The sequence below is a fragment of the Sabethes cyaneus genome, chromosome 3, assembly GCF_943734655.1.
Source record: "Sabethes cyaneus chromosome 3, idSabCyanKW18_F2, whole genome shotgun sequence".
Classification (NCBI taxonomy): Eukaryota; Metazoa; Arthropoda; class Insecta; order Diptera; family Culicidae; genus Sabethes; species Sabethes cyaneus.
In genome coordinates, this window is record NC_071355.1 from 137,049,794 (window position 1) to 137,075,264 (window position 25,471).

Consider the following 25,471-nt stretch of genomic DNA (forward strand, 5'->3'; position numbering starts at 1 on the left):
GATTTTAGCATGGGTTTATTCTCAGGCCCCTCCACATCCTTCCTGCTGCATTCTGCATTTACTAACAATGAAAGCCTCTTGCCAGGGCAAGTTATAAGAGTGGTACTTGCTTGAGGTGCGAATGAAGCCTATTGTTCAAGGGCAAATTATAGCTTGTTCCTTATCCTGGTTCTAGGAATGAGATTGGTAATGCATAAGTAGTAAGGAACACATACATACACACATACACACCCTCACTCTGTGCTGAACTCTGCTTTACCGACCATGAAGCCTTTAGCCGGGACTGGTTATGATACTTGCTCGAGGTGCGAATGAAGCCTCTTGTCCAAGGACAAATTATAACTAGTCTCCGCACTTCCTGGCTCTAGCGCTAAGCTGGTTGAAAAGTAGTAGAAAGCGTAGAGGGAAAACGGGGTGAAAACACACCGACACTTTAAGCACAGATAATATAGCGATACTGCAATAACAACGAAGTGCGGAACAACACCCGGATAACATCACAATAGATCAAAATGCTGGTCGTAGTGATAATATCCACACACAAAATAACAAAAAGCTTCAGTTTTAACAGAAGCAGCACCGCTTCGTTTCAAAACTGACTTCAATCAGCGTCATTGAAACGATTTTCACTTCATCATGACGACCGGTTTTAAAGTTTCATTTGTATTTCTCTATCAAATATTCAGAAAAAGGTCAGCCTAGACTTTGAATGCAATTGAATTGATTTTGAGTAACATTTCCTACATTAATCTACTCAACATCGACAAATCGTGCATGACTGTCAATCGTCATCATTTGACACAGTCAATAGCTTCAGCTGAAGCTTGCTGGAAACGTTCTGTTCAACAAATGAAACAAGTCGCTTCATATATGAAGCGAATGTAAGGGAATGTTAGCTTCATTTATTTGTTTCGACGATGCCGGGCTCTGATCAGAATACGGGGATCTTTGCGCGTTTTGAGCATTCTTGCCAACAAAGGATCTGACAGGAAAGAATTTGCACACAAGGAGATGAAATCTGCATCCCACTATCTTGGAATAGTGGGATTGATAACAGAGAATAGAAGGTATTTGTGAACGATGATGAGGAGGATAACGTTATGCAGGAGTTCCGGTTTGGGGATGGAGAAAAAATTGTTGAGAGGCTGTAGTAGACCGGGGCGTTAATTATGCTGGAAGCAACAATACAAGATATTTTGTAAATAATTAAAGGCGGATCTCCCTACTATAAATTTGAAGAAATGTAAGGAAAGTTCGTGATGTGCTTAGAGCCGTTCGCTAGACATCGATGAAAGCGGAAGTTTTTTCAATTGTTGGAAGTGTTGGCAATAAAATTCATTCTATAGTAAGGGAATTAAATCACTAAGTGTATTATATCTGCTTCAATTCTATTTTGCTAAGCAACAATACTGAAGCTAATGTTTCAAAATAAAAAGATTTACTGAAAAACATCAATATTTCTATTGATTTCGAATAATCTGCCAATACCGGTATTTTACCGGTATTACCGGTATTTTCTACGCCAATACCGAAATACCGGTTTTCATCAAAAGCCCCCAATACCGACAGCCCTACAGGAGACCCATTTAAAATTCAAGCTTTTTCAGCAACAACAAAAAATAGAAGTGTGATCAGAGTCCATTGACGCTGTATAAAGCATTCCAGTTTAGCACTTTCCTCACCTTGTTACCAACGCTCGTTGAACGAGTGTGGCGTAGCAAGTGAAGAATATCAGAGTAACAGAAAATGATAAAAAGAGAAACATAAACAAAAAGATATTACAGAATCAGAAAATGCGAAACGTATGTTATGGTGAGGTGGAACAACCATTGTATTAGTCAACTGAAATACAATTTACTTTCCAGACATCAAATTAGTTCAGGTTACGGTGCTTTCCTGTCACTTAGGGATTTCCTGGCGATGGTCAGATATCCTCCAAATCATTTCGTCATACTCCTTGGGTCTAGGATAATTCAACAGTTTAGTGAACTTATGAATCCAAGATTTTCATTGCGAGGAACCGGTACGGGGCACGCTTGATTTGGTGACGTTATGTTTTACACGAATGAGCTTGCCCACCAACAAATCTCTTCTTCGCTATACGCTGCAAAGCGGTATACTTGCAGATGGGTATTATTTTCAAATCTTAGCCAGATTTTTGCAAATAATACCCACGCCAGCAGTAGATGTTGGCTACTGTCAAACACATAGAGTAAGGACAGGGTTGCCAGTCCCTTGTTGGAAATAGTTACCGCTCAATGTTTTTGTTTATCGTGAATTTAGAGTCGAAGAGCATCCATTTTCGATTGCCTACAAATATGCACAATATACAGTGCATCAAGATTAAGGTCTGTATTCTGGAGCATTGACCTAGTTATGATTTGTTAGTTGTTCAGTCACATTAAGCTGTAAGAAGCAATTCGTACTAGTATGCGTGAATATTTTAGTGATATTATTTTCCTTTTCGAAGGTTTTTGTTATGCTTGTTGACCATGAACTTGATTTAAGCTGTGTGTGGTTTCGGTTGTGAATGAATTTTTATATTAAAACCCAATTTTAGTTGCTTATAAACTAAACCAAATTGGTAAAAAAAAATCATCCTGAGACCTTTCAGCGCATACGATAACAAAAATACCACAATTAAACAAATATTTGCTCGCTTGGAGTCCCGGGCCTTCAGTAAGCGCACTTTTAAAAGAGACTGGGCTTCGATAAGCTAAATGTAATTTTTTTCTGTATTTCCCGAATGGTGTGAATATACTTTGTTGTTTGCCATAAATTAATTATTTGAACGGAAGAAAACTAAGGTGACCCTAACTGCGATTTTACAAATATATGTATTCGTATTTCCTCAAATTGGATCAAGTCGTAACAAAAGTACCACTAAACGATAAAGAATGGAGTGAGAGCAAACTGTTGGAAACTAGAAAACTAACGTTGATCAAGTGCGTCCGATAATGTTAATACGGTAGTACATATTAGTAAAACTCTAGAAGTGTATATCGCCATCAGTAAATCAGTTACACATTTGTCTCTTTCCCTAACACCCGGAAGCTCTCCAATAGATATCCCATACTGATCTAGACACTGTCTCTCTAGTCTTACACACGCGAGACATTCACAGTAGTTGAACAGGCAACACAACGGTACATGCGCTCCCTTTATGTAGCCGCGTTCGGCTCTAGGAAACAGACGGGCAGTACAGTGTTTCGCTGTTTGATATTCCATCACCTTGAAATTGATTTTCAATGCCAACGGGTTACGTTGTGTGGCATTTTATTATTCGTTCTTATTATACCTTTTTGATCGGGACGTGAGATTCTAGTTCCTGAATAAAAGCGAAACTAAATCCATTCCTTCTTATTCAAGGAAATAAGGTACTGTATGAACCTTGCTAGCTGTTTGCGTTTTGCGATCGTTTGTGAACATTGCGGTATCTTTCTGATGATAATTGATAATGCTCCTTATTGATGAAATTAAAACGACTTATCATTATCACGGGTTCAATCCGGATGGTAATGTTATTACAGCCAAATTTCGTTAATTGTACTAATATTATTGCCGATTTTGCGAACAATTTTCGTTAATTTTGTTGACCTGATAAAGCAACCAGATGACATGAACAACAGTTGAAGCCAATAAATGAAAGTATTTGTAAAAATCGATGCTAAGCTTAATGCAATTAACGAAATTTGATTGTATTATATGAATATCACTATTACTGTTTTGAAATAAATCTATCATCAACATTATGAAGCGAGTCTAAATTTGAGTACACATCAGTAACAGCTAATTTCCCCTATAGATAGCTGACATTAATTTTTTTAGAACTTTAATGCTTATTGCCGGGGTCATTTCGCGGTGAAACAAAGGTGAGGTGAACTTTATTCTATTCCGGTGGTCGCGCAAGTGAGAAAAACGGTAGATGTCATTGAATCAGAGTTATTGAGCAATTCCACGCCAAATCGTCCAAAAAAATCTGAAATTTGAAATGAACGTCTCTGATTTGGATGAAACTTTACCAACGTGTTTGATAGGGGTAAATATGCACCTTTTATTGATTCAAGACTCATTTTTAAAAATTGCGTATTTATTTTCATGTGCATTATGTTTGAAAGACTATATTTCGAAAACTATCGTTTGTTCAGAAATTATGTTTAAGCAAAAGTTGTAGAAAATTGATTTTTAAACATGAAAAAATAACCTTTAGAAGAGTTTCTTGAAATTAAAAGCTCTATCGTCTGGTGGAATCTAAATTTTGATTAATCCCCCTAAAAGTGAAATAAAAACCCGATTTAATCCACCTAGTGGTGAAAGGAACCTTTGTTATACGGTCTTACTTGCTCTTTGAGATAGAAATCGACACGTCTTTTGAACATAATTCATCTATTGGTTAACGTTGCGTAGTGCGTTGGTTTTCATAAAATTTTTGGAAATTGAATAAGTTTACAAAATTTGAACAAAATAGCAGCACTTATAAATTTTGATAGTTCCTTTTTTCATGAAATTACTGAGAAAGGGTAAGTTGGTTGTTACTAATTTGAGTAAGTGCAAATAAAAGCAAGTTGTAAGAGGAAATATTATTCTTTAACATATACATTCCGTAGTAAAGGTCTAGTTTATAGGTTTTTGAACTATGCATAAATTCCTGTAATGCCATTCTTTTTGATTGACATCAAAAAATTTCATCAATTTTTATTAACCTTCAATTACTCACACATTTTGTACAACACGTGTAGGTTTTTGAATGCCATATTGTTATAAAGTTACAAATCGCTGTTTAACTAACGTATATTCTTCAATTACCTTGTTATGAGCAAAATGTCATAATTATTCAATGCATTAATATTCTAAATTGTTGGGAAAATAGATCAGCATAAACTGACATCACAGAAACGAAGCAGTCAGCATGTGAGGTGTACCGCAATTGACCCCAACTGGAATTTTCTCTCATTTCTTCATATGAAAAATGGTGTCTGTATGCAGCAAAACTATCAGCAAATGTAAAATGTTTAAAATATATCCGTCTGCTGGTAGTCTAGTAATTCGGGGTCAAAATTTGGGTATTTTTTATAATCAAAGTTCTACGGTTCCTAAACAAGCAAACAGAGGTATGCTATTTTCAGCAAAGTTGTGTATTTTTACTATTTGTACAATTTTGTAGTACATGAACAAGTCATACAATAAATACAAAAAGAGCTTAAATAGAAAAACTGATTTTACAAATTCATATACAATAAATAAGATTTTGCTATCTTCGCTGAATAGATAGAAGGTTACTGAATTCAACAAAATTTCTTGTAATGAAATGTTCTAAAACTTTGCAGAACACATCAATGTGTTATATTGAAACTGAAGAAAAATAATTTTTATATTTCACTTTTAGGGGGATTAATCAAAATTGAAATTCCACCAGACGATAGAGCTTTTAATTTCAAGAAACTCTTCCGAAGGTTCCATAAACCTAAAACCAAGTTTTCCCAGTCAAAATTCTAGTGCGCATGTCTTTTGGCCCTTGTTTTCAATAAAATTTACCCGAAAAATTTAGCGTTAGAGCTTTCATTCGATACCAAAATCGTTGAAATCGGTCATTCGGTTCCGGAGAAAATCGTGTCACATAATTTTCACTTTTTTACTTATAACTTTTAAACGAAATGTCGGACCTCGAAGCAATTCAATAGTGATATACTAGGCAATAATACCTTTCAAACAAAAGTAATAGCGAACAAATCGATAAATCGATTCAGCCATCTCCGAGAAACAGGCGATAGAAAAGTTGCGCCCCTCACATACATACACACATACACACACACACACACACACACACACACACACACACACACACACACACACACACACACACACAGACACACACACACACACACACAGACACACACACACACACACAGACACACACACACACACAGACACACACACACACACAGACACACACACACACAGACACACACACACACACACAGACACACACACACAGACACACACACACAGACACACACACACACAGAGACACACACACACACAGACACACACACACACACACACACACACACACACACACACACACACACAGACACACACTCACACAGACAGACAGACACACACACACACACACACACACACACACACACACACACACACACACACACACACACACACAGACATTGCTCAGTTCGTCGAACCCTGTCGATTGGTATATGTGACTCGGCCCTCCGGACCTCGGATCAATTTCGTGTTTTTCGACCAATTCCTAAACCTTTGTTATAGTATAACAAAGGTAATATAGTATAACAAAGGTAAAAATATAAAAATTCTTTAGTGTCAATATAACACATTGATGTGTTCTGCAATGTTATAGAGCATATTTATACAAGAAATTTTGCTTAAGACAGTAACCTTCTATCTCTGCAGCAAAGATAGAAAAATCTTATTTATTGTATATGAATTTGTAAAATCAGTTTTTATATTTTTGCTCTTTTTGTAATTGTTGTATGACTTTTTCGTGCATTACAAAGTTGTACAAATGATAAAAATACACAACTTTGCTGGATATAGTATACCTCTATGTTTGCTTGTTTAGGAACTGTAGAACTTTGATTATAAAAAATACCTTAATTTTGACTACGAATTACTCGACTACCAGCAGACGGATACATTTTAAACATTGGCTGATAGTTTTGTTGTATACAGACACCATTTTTCCATATGAAAAAACGAGAGAAAATTCCAGTTGAGGCCAATTGCGGTATACCTCACATGCTGCTTGCTTCGTTTCTGTGATGTCGGTTTATGCTGATCTGTTTTCCTAACAATTTAAATTATTAATGCATTGAATAATAATGACATTTTGCTCAGAATAAGTTTATTGAAGCATATACGGTAGTTAAACGACGATTTAAAGTACGATTTAAACAACGATTATAAAGTTATAACAATATGGTGTTGAAAAACCTACACGTGTTGTAGAAAATACAACAGCCTGAGTAACCGAAGGTTATTAAAAATTGATGAAAATTATTCGAGAAAACTCTATTGATGTGAATCAAATAGAATGGTATTACAGGAAATTATGCATAGTTCAAAAACCTATAAACTAGACCTTTACAAGGCAAAATACTACAGAATAAGATTTCCTCTTACAACTTACTTTTATTTGCACTTACTCAGATCAATAACAACTTACTTATCCTTACTCAGCAATTTCATGAAAAAAGGATCTATCAAAATTTAAAAGTGTTCCTATTTTGTTCAAATTTTGTAAACTTATTCAATTTTCAAAAATTTTATGTAAACCAACGCATTACACAACGTTAACCAATAGATGAATTATGTTCCGAAGATGTTTCGATTTCTATCTCAAATAGCAAGTAAGACCGTATAACAAAGGTTCCTTTCACCACTAGGTGGATTAAATCGGGTTTTACCATATATTCCTCTTTGCTGGCTCTCCCTTCTTTTCTCAAAGTCACTTGCACAACTGCAATCGATTTAATGCAAGAGAAACGCAACTCCTTTTACTTAGTCTCTTGTTGAACATTCGAAAACGATCCGTAATCGGCTGTTCGGCGAAGCTTTCGTTTGACGTCGAAACAGGAACGTTGTACGGCCATCATGTCAACTTTGCGAATGCATCTCTTGATTCTACCAACCGACTGTTTGCAATTCGCTGTTTTCTAGTTATTTTTGTACACGAAGGAGCTCAAAATGCTGAAGAAATCTTCAGAACACTGGTAATTTTGTCAGGTTGTGGAATTTGGGTACAAATGGGATCCAATGGGTATTCAGGAGCGATTGTGTTTTTTGGCATAGTGCGATGACGCTTTATCCGGCTAAAATATATATTGTACATCTGCATGATGTTTATGTAAAAACGAGTTCAAATTTTCTTATACATTCGTTCTGGTGCACATCTTAATTGATAGCCAAACTAGGGGGCTTGAACCATGACTTAGAAATACCTCTCTCAGAAATGGCAATGTACAGCATCACTTTTTGTTCAAACTTATGTTTAAACTAATATTTTATGTTCGGAGATGCAGTAGCATTACCCACACACTTTAGGTCTATTTAGTTGAAGCAATCAGATTGCGACACAACACAACTTGGTAACAACCGTGCTAGTAGGGTACCCATGGAATAGTATCGATCATTTCCGGGAATGTGCGTCTTCGAAAGAGGGAAGTAACATTCGTCATTCAAAACAAAACATTTTCCGGCATATTTGTTTTATCAACCAGCAGCATTGGGATTTCAGCGTTTAAATCTGTTCCTTAGTATATTGCAGGGCTCTTGTCTTCTTTCGCTACTTTATTCCGACTCTTTTCAATGTTTGAGAACAGTTGAACTCTTTCACGGCATCCCGTTGGCTCACGCAATCTATGTTGTTGAAAACACGAAAAAGAGAACGATGTTCTTCTGCGTCAATAATTTTGGCTGTTCCGCCTCTACCTTGCTTGCGAGTAGCTGGTGGGCATCTTAGGATATGGTAGACGGTCGAAACCGCAACATTTTCGCTTTTTAAATGTTGTACCGTATATTTTTTGCCATGGTTTCTGTGCAGCTCATAGAAGTAACAGGTGACAACTAAAGTTTTGGAATTTTTTTGAGGCTCCTATACTCAACAACAAACGAGTTCAGAGAGAAATGAGAGTATATATGTGTTAACTCTCTCTTTCTCCTCTTTTTATCAATATTTTTGGTTTTGTTTATGCTTGCCCAGCCCAGGTTTGCTTAAAATGGCATCGAAACAAGAAGCATTTCGGGAGCGCGTTGTATACTTCTACGAACTGTCACAGAAATCTCGACAAAAAATATACGGTACAACATTTAAAAAGTGAATATTATCAATTTCCCACCCTTTCGTACGCGATGAATTATAACCGTCGCGGGCGAAACCGTCGCCAAAATCGTCGCGGGGGCAATTATCGTTAATTTTGTCAAGTAAATCCATAGCAAAAGTGCTAGACAACCTTAATATATACTTAGAACTTACATAGAGCCAAGCAGATTCTTTCTGCGACGATTTCAAGCTATTAAAAAAGTGAGCAGCGCGTTTCGTTACCAAAGAAACGGGCAATATGTTGCGGCTTTGACTGTTTCCCATATCCTAAGATGCCCAACAACTATGCGCAAGCAAGGTAGTGGGAAGACCAGCCAAAATTATGGACGCAGAAGCACATCGTTCTCTTTCTCGTGCCTTCAACAACAAGCCCTCTGGTTTGGCTATCAATTAGGATGAGCCGAATGTTTGAAGAAAATTTTGATCCCGTTTCTACAAAAACATCATGTAGATGGACAATACGTGTTTTGGCCGGCTGGGGCATCATCGCATTACGCCAAAAACACAATCGCTCCTGAATACCCATTCGATCCCATTTTTACCCCAAAACTACGACCCGAAAAATCTGCCTCAGTGCGCCTAATCGAAGATTTCTTCGGGATTTTGAGTTGCTTGGTGTACAAAAATAACTGGGGAGCCACGAATTGCAAACAGTTGACTGGTAGATTCAAGAGATGCAATCGCAAAGTTGATATGACGGCCGTACAACGCTCCTGTTTCGACGTCAAACGAAAGCTTCGCCGAACAGCCGATTACGGGCCGTTTTCAAATGTAGAGGGACCCGGGGCAAGATGAGCACCCTATAAGCTCAGCTTCCGTTTTGGTTATAAAAAGCACGATTTTTTTTCAGCTAACTGTTGCTAAACAGTTGTTCTATTATCCATCTAACTTTCCTATACAATTTTGATTTGAAATATTTGAAACTATATTGAACAAAGTGTAATAAGAAAATAGTTGTTTTTTCACCCGCCTGAAGCATACCGGGGCAAGACGAGCACCCCCACGGGGCAAGATGGGCACCTGTTTAATAAATGAATTTTTTGCTTTAAGCTACGTTCTTAGTTTTTAGTAAAGCCTTAATTACTAAATATTAGTTCCAAAAGCGTCGTGTTAGATGAAAAAACCGGTGGTGGGGCAACATTTTTAAACAACTCGATTAGTTTTACCAATAGTCACTTTTAAGTTTCGAGTTTTGGGGACTGAAGTTTGTTAAGGGATTCCAGGCTAAAGCTGCATAGCTGTTTTTGAAATTTATAAATTTGCATGGCTGTTTATGAAAAACCCGAATTAATCCACCTAGCGGCGTGACCTAGCCTTTCTACTGCCACAATAATCATTATTTAATTTCTCAGGAACATCTATGTATAATTAACTTGACTATATTTTTAAATATCCGTTCCGTATTCCTGAAAATCCTTATTTGCCAGTAAAATTACCAACGTATTGCGTAGAATAATTAAATTTTCTTTCCTTGGGTGCGTAAATACTTGTAATACCTTATTTAGTTTTATAATCGGTCGGCCTTAACTTTCGGGCTTCAGAGCCACATACGAAACTTGTTTTGAATTGACAATATGAAATATGTGGTTATAACAGATTTTTTGATAATTAATTAATACCATGCGTTCAAAAGTGAGCATCTTTGAAAAACAAGAGTTCAGAAAAATTATTATTATACTTCGCTTTTGAAGACAAAGGATATCGACAACAAAATGATTAATCTCAAAATTTTACTATTAGTTTGCTTGGCTTCAATTTTGCAATATATTTGAATTAGAAAAAATAACTGAATAGAGCATTAGATATGAAAAAGAGAAATTGAACTTTTTCTTAGCTGGCGCTCCTTCAGATAATTATTTTGCATGAAAATCAAAACTTAAGATTCTTTTGAATGTACTTTCATGAAAAGATAGTCATTAGCTTGATCGCATCGTTTTTACAATGTTAGAGGGTTAGGAAAACAAGATGAGGTCGAAAAATAGTGCAAGCTGCGCCTTAAACATGCTTGAGAATGGGAAATATGATCGATATGATTTCCAGTGCTTGTCATTTTTGATTTATTTGTTCAAACATGATACATGACATAAGACATCTGTCCTTTAAAATGTCATTAACGAAAACAAATCCTAAAAAATTACTACCGTGCAAAGTTTACTTCCTATTTTTCATATAACATTTCTAAGCTCCAGTATCTATTGATTAAAAAGAGCGTCTATTGATGCGTAAAATTTGTTTGAAATTTGTATAAATTTATTTGGAAAACTCATTAGTATTTTTAATCCTATACACCACTATACCTACATGCTTAAATTAACTGCTTCTTTTCGCTGTTTGCTTTTCGTGTACAATTGTGAGTAACAGCAAGTGAACAAAATGACAATTGAAATCTGAAATCAAAGAAAAGAAATAGCTTTTCGATTAAATCCCACTATTTAATATTTATTTGCAACAGATACGTAGTTCGTCTACGACGTGCAGGCTTCATCAGTGTCTTATTTCAAAGCGTATACGTATTTGTCACAAATAAATATTAAATTGTGGAATTTAGTCGGTAAAAGTTTTTTCTTTTCTTTGATTTCAAATTTCGTATTCCACTAAGAGGCTTCAAAAACTTCAGACAATTGATTCACAAAAGTGAGAAACATCTTTTCTTGAATTTCAATGCAAATTTAAAAATTGCAAATTGTCATCCCAAATAACAATTTGAGTTTTATTACACTCCTATGATGGCATTCTAGACCAAAATTGGTCATGAAAACCACCACAAGAGTACAATCAAACTCACATTGTTGCTTGGGACCACATACACACACACATACATACATACATACATACATATATACATACATACATACATACATACATACATACATACATACATACATACATACATACATACATACACACATACATCACACACATTGACTACAATCAACATTTGTTTTGATTTCACGCGTTTTAACGGTTTAATATACGGTGCTTAAGTGTTAAAGTTTAAATAACTTTTGAATGAACCGTCCGATTTTTAATAACTCGGTTTCGTTTGATAGATCTCAGCAGTAATTTTCAAATAATAATAAAATGTGTGATGTTTTTCATTGAATTAATGTTTATATGTTTCAAAAATATGTTTTAAATACTATTTTTTCACATTTCGTTATGTAACTTTCAAACTACAAGCCCAATCGTCATGAAATTTGGAAGTTAAGGGTTTGCAAGGCTCCTTTTTCATATGCAATCAATTTTGTTCAAATCGGTTAAGGGACCTATGAGATAATGAAGTCCCATATTTTTCATATTTTTATACATAACTTTTGAACTAAAAGTCCGATCGGTATGAAATTCAATAGCGACCAATGGGACACCTAGACCTTTCATTTGACACTAAGAACATTAAAATCGGTCCAGCCATCTCCGAGAAAAGTGAGTGAGATTAAAAGCGTCACATACACACACACACACACACACACACACACACACACACACACACACACACACACACACACACACACACACACACATACATACACACACACAGAAAATGCTCAGTTTTCGAAACTAAGTCGAATGGTATATGACATTCGGCCCGCAGGACCTTCTTTCCATTTCCGGTTTTCCAAGTGATTTCTATACCTTTATACTATATATTTATATAGTAGAAAGGCAAAACCATTGCATTTTTAACGAATGAATAAGAATTTTTTTTTGTTTTGCTAGTTTGAATGCCAAAGCTCCAAGGGGTCACTCAATACTAGCATTTTTAATTACAAGGATGTGATGGATTATCGCTTTCTCTCGTTTCTTGCTGAATATGATTTTAAATAGCCTCATTTCATTGGTATTCGTTACCTGCTCAAGCATTTCGGGATATCATTCAAGAATTTACATCGGCATGCCATAGTCTTTTGCGTTTCTTCCGTATCTTCTAATGAAATAACCTTTCACATTCAATGCGTCAACGACAGCTCGAAGAACGTTATTCATTAACCGTTTTCGTCCCAAAAACATTTATGACAATGAAAATAGTTGAATTTGGCTCCAATTTATATTTTTGCAAGCTATGTTGTAAAGTTCAAGGGTGCCCATCTTGCCCCGGGAAACGGTGCTCATTTTACCCCGGCAAAACGACATATTTTTAAAATGTTACAAAATATAAAAGAATCACTAAAAAATATTTTTAAACGGTTCAATTGGGAAAGTACATGTTGTTCAATCGTAAAAGGGCTGTAATTTATAAATAAGCATCTTTTATTCATTTAAAATGTTTATTTTCTGATGGCAAAATGTTATAAGAAATCAAGGCTGTCAAACGATATTTTATTTCATGGAATTTTTCCAACAAGCGCGTGATATTTTATGTTTAACGCTAAAACATTACTTCGTTTCGACAATTTAATAGTTTGTGGGATGTCCGATTACTTCTCGATTAATCGAACTAATCGATTATCCGCAAAAATAATCGATTAATTTTTAATCGATTGCTTTATGTTCCGATTATTAGATAATCGATTAACTGGCCGATCGATTATGCCGGATTATTTAAAATTTTATTCTTTGACAATTTCTAACAAATTTAATTATTACAGTGGCAGGCGCTTACCTTCTAAATTAACCACACGCAATCAGCCAGCTCGTTGGTTTCGAGATACGATGCTGATCTAAGAAACCAGTAGTAGTATGTTCAAATCTCAGCTAGGCAGTGCTTCTAGATAGAGTCAGTAGGATTGTTGCAATAGCCCCGTAACTGTCTTGTACTCTAATATCTGGCTGTGAAGTCTGTCGATAAAGATGGGTCAAATCTTAGAAAGGATGTTTAACCCCAAGGCACAGACCAAGGCTTTGCTTTTAATCATCCGGTTTACACGCAGCAGGCCGGTTTAAATACCACGCTGAAGCCTAAAAACCAAACTAAACTTTATCTAGATACTAACCGTCCCACCGTCAAAAAATAATTCGAAAATTTGTCAGTCTGTCATACACGGAATTTTGTAAGGAATTTTTAGAAAACTGGGATATACCCTTCGTATTTTTCTATCCAGCTTTCCACGAGCGATAATGGCGGATATTGAACACGAGTGGGCACAATCTTTTGACATGCATTGGAGGAGCGTCGAGTTCGCCCAACTCCGTCAGGGCTATACATTCATGACTATGGAATACATTCATGATTGTTTGGAACCGATCGCCGAAGAGCCAACCGTATGCTATACCCACCACATAACCAATTGTTACTGTCCGTGGATTCATCACCGTTCGTACCGGCTACCGGATGTCGGACCCGGTCGAACTAAAACATTCGATTCACCATTTGCCAGCCACCACGTATTTGGTACGGGCTATCTGTAAGCGGTCTACGAAACCGCTAGTCTAGCACAGTCAGCACAGTAGTTTTTTTCATCGGAACATCAGAGACCCTTCGTCGACAAGAAGCAGAGGCCGAAGAAAACTAACCATTAGATTAAGCGAAACGTGTAAATGAAGATCTGTTAACCCTCGAAATGGTGTTTGCTACGATATGTGTCCTCGGAAAGTGTGAGTCCCCGAATGTGCCCCCCCCAGATCGGTTCGCGAGTTAGCCTCCGGTAGGTTAGTGTAGGATGCCTAGGGGACACTGCACTAGCCGATGGTTGCTCTCGTCCCCCTGTTGAGTCGGCCGAACGGATTCAACCGATGTTAGGTTAGTCGGCATTTCGTTCGTAAGATTATAGTTGAGCGTTTGATGGACCTGCCCTGAGGTATTCTAGCCGGACCGGGATTGTATCGCTAAACACGCTCCTTCACGGCAAGTTAATCCTTGCCTGGCGCTTAAGTGAAGGTTGTGCTTCCTGCCCCAAAACCCATCCCGCCCCGTTACAGGACGTAAAGGTTATAACCAATCGATTATTTCGATTAATCGATTGTGTAGCGCCGATTAATCGATGTCGATTATTAGCCGCCTAAAAAGTAATCGATTGTTAACTAATCGATTAACTGAAAAAATGGGACATCACTAGTGGGAGTTTTTTAACCAAAAGCTGTTTTGTAGCTGTGAAATGGAGGGGTGCCCATCTTGCCCCGGGTGCTCATCTTGCCCCGGGTCCCCCTACACTAATTTTTTTCAATAATGGATAATGCATCTTTAATTTCGGTAAATCAGATCTTCTTCATGTATCTTTGTCTTTTTCTGACAGCTTGAGAAAAAAATTCCAAAATTTTAGTTGTTGTCCGTTAATCTTTAATAAACATCTTCAAATCTGTAAAACAAAAAATACGGGACAATCTATCTTTTAAATCTTTATACTATCAGTACTTTAGGAAATAAACAAATTAATAAAAATCATTTCGAACCCACAACATCTACCAGATGTATTCTTGGGTTTCCCTTACTTACTAGTATTTCCCAGCTCCCGGGACATTTATGAGGGCACGTAGAGTTCTCTGCGGTTCTCTTAAGTAAATGTTGGACTAAAATTCCTTTCCCATCCCCAACAGCTGCAAGGACGTGGCCAGGACAGTGACCATGCTTTGAAGGCATTTGACTGTTGTTTAAGAGCATGAAATTAAACCCCAAATTTCATGTTCCTGGTTACAAACACAATTTATTTGTTCTTTTAAACTACGAATTTGTGCACCTGTTTATGCTATGCTATGCTATTGCTATATAGTGCGCGAATTGCTTATTATCCGTGCTTAAGTGTCGGCGGTTTCATCTTTTTAATGCTTTTACTACTTTTCAACCAATTTCGTTGTCTACAGCGAGGAAGTGGGAAAACTAGTTATAATTTACCCTTGGGCAAAAAGCTTCATTCGCACCTCGGGCCAATACTATTCTTATAACTGGACCCGGCTAGAGGCCTCATGGTCGTTAAAGCAGAGTTCAGCACTAAAGGAGGATGTGTGTGTATGTGTTTTTTCCCTTACTACTTTGCATAATTTATCGATTAATCTCGTTCCTAGAACTAGATACAAGATATAATTCATTACGCAAATATAGGTTTTAATACGTGCTCGAGCCAGTAGGGTAACTAACCTATTTTGGACCCCATCAGCATCTGTACATAATTTGGACACTTCCATTTGATTTTGCTGTAAGTGTCCAAATTATGTACAGCTGCTGAAGGGGTCCAAAATACGGTGATAACCCTACCACTCCTATAATTTGCCCTGGCAAGAGGCTTCATTGTTGGTAAATGCAGAATTTTGTATGAAGCATGTGGAGGAGCGTGAGAATACACGCATGCTAAAGTCACTTAACATCCTGATTCTGCTAAGATGATAACATGACCTGATTCTACAAAGATTCGAACCCACGACCACTCGTTTCTCAAAGCAGACTCGGTTACCTTGTGGCTACAGGGCCCCAGTTTAAAATGTTTGCTTTTTCAGTATCGAAAAGTTCCTCACGGTTGATTTTGTTCCAAAGAAGTTATAGGTACGTGACGGCAGCTGCGATCCGAAAATGAAATTTGGATACCCGCTTCGAAAATCCGACGTAGGTACTTAGGTTCAAAAATCGCGAAGTCGTTGATATTGGCTTAAACGACCGTGTGCAGCTTTTTCAAATATTGTCGTAAGCCGCATACTATCGATCGGTAAGATGGTAGCAAGTGTCGTAGTGCAACTAAGGACCATAAGTTGCATTTGAAGGTGTTTAGGGCTGTCGGATTATGATATCGCTAAGAAATTTAATGCCAGCCAAAGCATCATCAGAAGGATTCGTCTGTGAGAAGGATTTCGATCTTTTGGGGCCAGTAAGCAACCAGACAGGATACTGAAGCACAATCTAGTGTATTTTTTCCATTTTTTTTTGTACGGTAGTTTTTGTATTCGACGGAGGGAACGGTAGAAGAAAGTAATGAATCAAAGGTGATGATAGTATCTCAGGGTACACAAGGCGTAAAGGAAAAAGCGCGGAAAATTAGGGAAGGGAGGGTCGTTTGTATAACGTTTGTATAACCCAAGCTGGGAGATCCGCGGATCGAATCAAGTTATGGATCGTCATAGACGACGAAACGTAGATGAAGATGGCTTATAGGTACCTTCCTGGAAAAAGTTTTATAAAGCCACAAGTAATATCCCGAGGTAATGTCCCTAGCAAGTTTTTTGCTGTGATAACCTACACTCTTAAATACGTTTTCCTGTAAATGCGTTGGACTTAGCAGAGTTTACATACTGAGAAAAATTCATTGAATTTTGGCTACTTGCTACCGGAAATTGAATTATTCGCTGTGATAAATACCACTGTTTTGTTTTCAGACTACAAGCTTTTTGGTTAAAAACTATTTAGAATCGGAGTTTGTACACTTTAAGAGAATTTTGTGAAGTTTTAACCAAGTTTTAGATCAATCGAATCTATTTACACGTAAATTCATTTAAGATTGTAGATTCACTATAACGGAGATAACCCGAGTGTATGACCAAAACGCCTACATTTACCCCTAACGCTAAATGCAACAAATCACACTTTTAACGGCAATCGCAACATGTTTTCTCAACGACACCGTCTTTACGCAGCTCCCAGTTATTCAAGATTATCCTCCATTGCAATATTTCTTATCATTTCTGTTGCATCTTCTATTGTGACTTTGTGAACCAAGAATTTTTACAATCATAACAAGAACTTGGATGTGTTGAAGAGAAGCTTTTCCACCGCGTCCAAACTCATAAAATTGGTTTTAAGAACATCACACTATTTAAATCCTAATTCACATAAAGAAACGACCATTTCATGCAAAAAATTTTTTACTTGGTTTTTATGTTGCTTTGCTGATTTTTTTCCATATTCTGCTGGAGTGTGTCATCAAAGTGCCAAGTTATAACATTCTGTACCAATATATCTTTTTGTGTTTTTATTTTCAGATGGTAAACCAATGCTGCGTCTTGGGGATACAGGAGATTGGGTTGGTACCTTTGAAGGTCATAAGGGTGCCGTGTGGGGAGTCGCTCTTAATAAGAATGCAACACTCGCTGCATCTGGAGCAGCCGATTTTACAGGAAAGATTTGGAATGCAGTAACTGGCGAGGAAGTTCACAGCTTACAACATAATCACATTGTAAAGACTGTGGCCTTCGATAGCAATAGTCAATGTCTGGTAACTGGCAGTAATGAGAAGTTAGTTAGAGTCTTTGATCTGAATGCCTCAGGTACGCCCGTGGAATCGTACTCCGGGCACGCTGGAACCATCAAACGGGCCATGTTTGCTCGTAATGACAAATATGTGATCAGCTGTGCCGATGATAAAACAATGCGTCTTTGGGACCGTGCATCGGGTCAAGAAACTATGCGGGTTGAATTCAACGCACATCCAAACAGTCTTGAAGTGTCGCGGGATGGAAATATATTAACAGTTACCTATGGCTCTAATGTTGCCTTTTTTGAAACAGAAACACTGAAAAAAATGAAGGAAATCATGGTTCCAACTAAAGTTAGCTCGGCTAGTTTGCATCCAGACAAGCAAATTTTCGTGTGTGGTGGAGAAGACTTCAAAATGTACAAATTTGATTACATAACTGGAAATGAAATTGGTAATTATTTTTAATGGTATTATTATAGGTGTATAATATTAAAATATTCGTTTTGCAGAATCATTTAAAGGACATTTTGGACCCGTACACGCAGTAAGCTTTAGTCCGGATGGTGAGCTTTATGCTAGTGGGTCCGAAGATGGTACGCTACGACTATGGCAAACAACCGTTGGTAAAACCTATGGTCTATGGAAATGTACTGAACCAACGGATCTCAATAATTCCGTGAGCTCATCAGCAACCCGCGAAGTGGCTGCAAACTAGGTTCAAAATTGCATTCACAGCCGGACACAATTCCTTTTCGGATTTTCGAGGTTTACAAAAAACTCGCTAGATTTAATGGAATTATTCTCCAACATATTCGTATTATTAGCTCACTTCATCCAGACAAAACCACCGCAGCCGATTGTTTATTTCGAGAAGGTTATAAGAGTGAACTCATTACTTGGCGCTCTATAAGGGGTCAAATGCGTGTATATTAGTAATTTATTATTTTCGACCATTCAATTAATAATCTTGTCCACAAAAGTATCAGCAGCATTAAGTGCATATAATAAAATGGAAAGAATTACCCTCGGACTTTTTTCTCAAACGTATGAGTCCTAGGTAAACGCTTACCTATTGGGTTTGATTGCTCTGCCCCATGGTGTGAACCCGGATGGAAGATGGAAGGGGGTGATGAGGAAAGTCAACAACATTCTATAATGCATTTCACCCTAACGCGACACCTTGAGGATGCTGATTGATATTTGGTTCGTCCCACTATCAAAAAATAATTTACGACTAAGTTATAAGTTTAAAGAAAGAAAAGTCAACATTATTTTCGTAATGCTATTCCACTATTTGTGAGTACCATTTGATTTCATTTTAATATCCGACGGAATACAATGGTCTAAAAAATGCCTGGGCTATAAATGAGCACTACTTACGTCAATGGAAAGTATACATACTACTAAATAACAGCTCAAAACATCTATTTTGAAAGATATTTGTCAAATTATTAGTAAAAAATCAGAGATTATGTATAAGACACGACCGCATATAGGTGACGCAGGACTACGTAAGTCTCTTTGTGGCGATAGTAACATATATGTAATGCATGCATGCATGTAATAATACGATTCTTCATGTATACATGAAGCATATGGATATCAGCATAGGGTTTGTTGAGACTGCAGGTTGAAAATATTCAATTATTTTTGAATGAATGATAATAGCTCCTCAAATCTTGCTTCAACATCAAACACTATTTAGTTAGATATATATTTATTTATGTATTTGATATAATGATATCGAAAAATTGTTATGTTAAAATGGTTTGGTTGTGCTGCAGGTTGAGTAATCCAAATTTTTGCAAGTTGATATTTTTTACAGCGTTTTATTCATTCTCTTGATTGAAAGTTACTAAATAAGTTAAAGTTATTTGCAAAATGTTTTGTACCTGGCTGCCTTATACTGAGTTGACAGTTAAATAAACATTAGCATCTCTACGGGTCCCTCCTGCCTTGTGTTGTCCATCATTTTCGAAAAAAATTAATCTAAATGTAATCTGCCCATGAAAGCATAACTGTCCCATATGGAATTTTATCGATTTTGAGAAAAGCACGAAAGTAGCTTATTTATATCCTAATTTATCTAAAAAACTTTAATTTAACCGGACTTTGTTCGAAAATTTTTCCAAAAAATATCAAACCTGAATTGTCCCATACGAAAAATAAAAGCATAACTGTCCCATAATAATATTGTCCATTATAAACATTTTTTTCTGTCAGCTGAGGCAACCATAAGGCATATAGCTTTGATAAAACAATATTCTTTTAATTTCCACCTGAATAGGATAAAAACTTAACAAAAAAAGAAATATGACAGTAATACATATTTGTTTCTAAGTTTATTTCAATGTTCGACCACAATCTTTTCTTAATCGGCGAAGCTTTCACTGGCACAATTTTCTTCGGCGGTGTCAGGTAAAAGAGTATTTAATAGAGCAGCTTTTCTCTTCGTTTTGATTCCACGATATCCTTTATGCTGATGTATTATTTCGATTGAAAAGTTTTCAAAACAATAGCTAGTGTTGTTTTTTCAACAGCAGCACATACTTGAAGTTCGAAACTCGAACTTCATCAAGTTTGCTGTTATCTTTAACAGCAAGGCTGCTCTTTTTGAATATTATTTCTCAAATATCTTCGAGGTATAGCCTTGGTTAGGATTTATAATTTGTGATTACGAAGCCAGCATCACTGGTTCGAAAAAGATCGACGACTTTATGTCCAACACGGCGACGGCTTTCTTGCCTTCTTTAATCACGACCTTGAGATCTTGGAATATTATAGGAGCGTTTCTGTAGCGCATACTTTGGCACAGAAACTATCTTTCACTATGTACTGGCAAAAATTGAAAAAAAAAAAAATGGGACAGACATGCTTTTATTTAGCAACTTGCACTTCTAAATAAAAGCATAACTGTCCCATCTTCGAAATTTTGAAAAAAATATTGCATTGGTGTTTAATTTTACAACAAAATTTATGTGGATAGTTCAATTACTAGTGTAACGTGATGTTTTTGTCGAATAAAGTAAAATAATTCTTGTATAATGATGCACAATATATAAATCAGTCAGCCACTTTCAATCTCATTTTCCCACGCTTCACGTTTTTCCATATGGGACAGTTATGCTTTTATAGGCAATGCTTGACTATGGAAACTATGTAAAGAATTGCCAGCAACTAACTGATGCAAAGCAGCAAATGAAAAGTTCAAAACTATTCTCGGATAAGAGAGTCGCTGATTTTCCTCGCTTTGAGAATTCTGTGTCACGTCACATGCACAAATGCAAGACAACAGTTTCGAACAAATTCTTGCAGTACCTATTTGGATACAATCTGGCAAAAGGAAAGAATGACCGCTCACTTCTCGATGACGTTTCACCATCAGGAGATCAATCTGGACTAATTCCAATCTTAAATGTTCAAGTCGGCTGAAGAAAAGGGGTGGTTTCATACTTTAAGAAAATTGTTTAACTTCAGGACATCACATTGGACTAGATTTAATGCTGAAACGATAACATCGGTTGAAAAAGAGGGGTGGTTTTGCACTCTGAGGTGCTTCTCAAGCATAGATATCAAATTGTTATAGGTTTAAGCGCCGTAAAGAATCTTCGATCTATTGGGATGAGGAGTTTCTGTCACTTTTTTTGCAAACAACACGTGCAAGCCATGAGGACGTTTTTTCTTCGACCAATCAGGGTGCGATAATTTATAGTTGGACAATGCTTCATTATTTTCAATTTTTCAATAGTGTACACTTACGAAATAATAGCGTTCTTCATTTGAGCCAATTCTTAGAAGATGTTCCGATCGATTAGTTCTAAAATATTGAAAATCGATCGGGAAACCACTAAGCTATTAGCGTTTAAAACCTGACCACTTTTCGAGAAAGATTTATTGGAATGACACCCTATCCAGCCAAACCTTGCCGTAAGACGTAGTCCTACGTCAAAATGAACAAATTTGCTGCGAAAAATTGGTTGCTCCTAGTGTCTCATGACATTGGAATGTGTCTGAATCAATACAAGTTACAAATCGAAATTTGTATTCAGATATTTTACTATGTTCAACGTTCTATAGAAATGATTCAGAGACTTTTGGTATATTTTTGTGTTCACTACCTACTCATAATTTTGGAATTTATCATTTCTGATAAACTAATATGACCAGATTTTTTTTTGGATGAATGCGGGACACATTGAATGGCTTATTTGCTAAATCGGTCCGGTAGTCAAGATGGGATCGTTTAGAAATTTGGCACTTTTGGATTATTCTAAAAGAGGTGTGGTGTGAGTAATTGAGGGGTGCAAGGAAATTCTCAGGGCTGTCCGCAAGGCGCACGCCAGACGTTGGAGTTGAACTCTTGATCGTCAACTGCGGTTGAGGATCATTCGGAAAGTCAAGGCTGATCTCACCATCACGGATTGTGCTTTGGCAAAAAAACTGAATACTGACCGCTGTACTGTACGGCGAATCCGCCTCGGAATGGCTACAAGTGTTACCGAGCAAGTGGGGAGCCCAACAGGAGCCTCAAACAATACATAAAGCCTAGAATCCGGTCTCGTGGGCTGTGCGGTCGGGCGGTGACGAAACGCGATGCACGTGTCTGACTCGATGATGAATAAGCTTTCGAGAAGGCCGATTTCTGCCAAACCCAGAGGTTAAATTCTCCATGGTCTGGCTCGCGGTAGGCTTTGTAGCAGATTCGAGAAAGGTTTTGGGGATCGGTTCGTGATAAAAGGTCATGACTTGGCAAGGGATCTGTTTCATTGGCATTCGTGTGAAAACCAGTGTTTTGTGGCGGTTAAAAATCCGGAGGTACTATGGGATAGGTGCCCAGGCGGATTTTGCCCTTCATTGAGTCCCATGACAGCCTGCCGCAGCTTCAGCATGCATGCTACTATAATGGACAATGGACTTCAGTTCATCTCAAAAGAGCTGAGTGCACCAAATTGTCCCCGGGTTCGTCCAGTATTGAAAGACTGGGGGATAATAGAGCGAAAGCTGAAGATGAAGAGAACAGTCACCAGCGACATTGGTCAGATGAGGAGTTCGAGGTGCTGGCTTGCCGGGGTCGTCACTGGGGAAGGTGTGCGGTGTCAGCAGTAGGTTTTTTCATACATGTAACATAATTTCCTATGTCGCACCCTTAGAAACTGTTTCGATTAAAAAAAAAGATCAATGCGGGACACTTTCCATGACGCTTAGTAATCCGGGACAAGCCATCCAAATCCGGGACGTCTGGTCAGCCTATGATAAACCGACGAGCGCCACCGCATGTTTTGGTGATTAACTTCAAGAAGCCGTACGAGAGAGAGGAAAACGTTCCCATATCTATACCTATAAAAATGGATTTCTGTCCGTCTGTCTGTCCGTATGTTCCTTATAGAATCGAAAACTACTGAACCGATCGGTGTGAAAATTCGCATATGGGATTTTTGGAGCCAGAGAAGGTTCTTATGGTGGTTAGAGATCCCTCACCACTAAGAGGGAGGGCTCCCATACAAATCTATACCTATAAAAATGGATTTCTGTCTGTCTCCCCGTATGTTCTTTATAGTATCGAAAACTACTAAACCGATCGGCGTGAAAATTCGCATATGGGGTTTTTGGAGTCCAGGGAAGGTTCTTATGATGGTCAGAGATACCTCTCTACACTAAGAGGGGGGGCTCCCATACAAATAAAACTCAAATTTCTGCATAACTCGAGAACTAATCAAGCAAATGGAACCAAATTTGGCAGGTGAAGGTTTTTGGAGGTAAGAATTTTTTCTATGATGAATTAGGACCCCTCCTCACTTTAGAAGGGGGGTTCCTATACAAATGAAATACAACCTTCCTCATAACTCGAGAACTAATTAATCAAATGGAACCTTATTGGCATGTGGGTGTTTCGGAGGCATGAAATTTTTATGATGAATTAGGACCCCTAACCTTGTTAGGAGGGGGGGGGGGGCTCAATACAAAGGAAATACAAATTTCATCATGACTCCAGGACTAATCAAGCAGATGGAACCAAATTTAGCATGTGGGTGTTTTTATATGCCATTTTTTCTATGGTGAATTGAAGCCCCTCCCCTCTTTAGGAGGGGAATTATATCCCCTCTCCCGTCAATAATGGAGGGGGCTTCTATACAAATGAAATACAAATATCCTCATAACTAGAGAACTAATCAAGCAAATGGAACCAAATTTGGCATGTGGGGGGTTTTGGAGGCAGGATTTTTGTTTATGATGGTTTGAGACCCCGCACCCCTGTGGCAAGGGGATAAGGACTATCATACAAATAAAACATAAATTTTTGCGTAACTCAAAAACTAGTCGAAACTCGAGAAATTCTAGACTCTTTCATAAAACATTAGTCAATAACAAGACCACCAAAAACTATCAATAGTACCATTGGATAATTCGGCGTGAGACGACCACAGGTCGCGAGTGTTGCCGGCGACCTGCCGTCGGAAGCGCCGGCCACTGCAGGGGGCCAGCCCTCTGTAGAGATCAGCTATATCTAGGTTTATTTATTTTCCTAGATATTCTGACGTCTATTACAGTCGAATTTCGCTGGTTGGGCCTCTAATACTTGGGCTTCGTTTTAGTTGGGCCTTCGCTGGATGTCAAAAATGGTTGTCAAATTAAAACTAACAATCAGTCGTCAATTCTTTCAAGGGGTAAGCAAAAGCGTATTAACTTGTAATTCGCGTTAATTTTTAATAATAATTTTTTGAAATTTTCACAGTTTATTTAAAAAAGAAAAATATCCGCATATTACCCGTTTCGCTTCACGAAACTTCGATTATTTCAAAGAATTCAAGTCGCGTAGCTTCCGATACATTATTGTTATTAGCGTATTGAACGATTAAATTTAGCTAAGACGAAGACTAAGTCTAGCAAATGCACTTTAATACATCAGCTTACTTAGGTCTTTTCGAAAAAGTAGCTTTTTTATACGGTAGATTTCGCAGGGAGAGCACAGGACTAGTGCGGTGCTTCTTAGTGCATTCCTTATTTACATATCTGACGTAGCAATATATTCAACTCATATACATATAATATACATATATAATTGTTGTGCATTTTACACCTGTTCTCAAAACAAACACCTCATTTTATGCTTCAAACAAACAAAAATCCGAGATTAGCTCAATATCGATTCAACGTTTTTCAAAATTGTAATATTATCAATTTCCCACCCTTTCGTACGCGATGAATTATAACCGTCGCGGGCGAAACCATCCCCGGAATCGTCGCGGGAGCAAATATCGTTTATTTTGTCAAGTAAATCAATAGTTTACGTGCTAGACAAGCATAATATATACTTATAACTTACATACAGCCAAGCAGATTCTTTCTGCGACGATTTCAAGCTATCAAAAAAGTGAGCAGCGCGTTTTGTTACCAAAGAAACGGGCAATATCAATAAAAAACGATGCATGCACCCCTCATGAAATCTTGCCCTTCTGTCAGTTGGCCCAACTAACGAATCACTTTCACTAGTTGGACCGAGGTGGTGGCCCAACCAGCGAAATGCGACTGTACTTTCCTTCAGTTGGGTCACCCCTGCTGC

General features: G+C 37.5%; 1 protein-coding gene across 1 annotated transcript in view; it reads left to right on the forward strand.

The window, feature by feature from the left end:
• The window catches only part of LOC128742105 (serine-threonine kinase receptor-associated protein), a 38,994-nt gene extending 19,978 nt beyond the window's left edge, over nucleotides 1-19,016 (forward strand). Inside the window, exons 2-3 of the mRNA XM_053838322.1 lie at nucleotides 17,696-18,361; nucleotides 18,420-19,016. Coding sequence (XP_053694297.1) covers nucleotides 17,696-18,361; nucleotides 18,420-18,625 — 872 coding nt within the window. The 3' untranslated portion in view covers nucleotides 18,626-19,016. The remainder of the gene's footprint in view (nucleotides 1-17,695; nucleotides 18,362-18,419) is intronic.
• The last annotated feature ends 6,455 nt before the right edge of the window (nucleotides 19,017-25,471 follow it).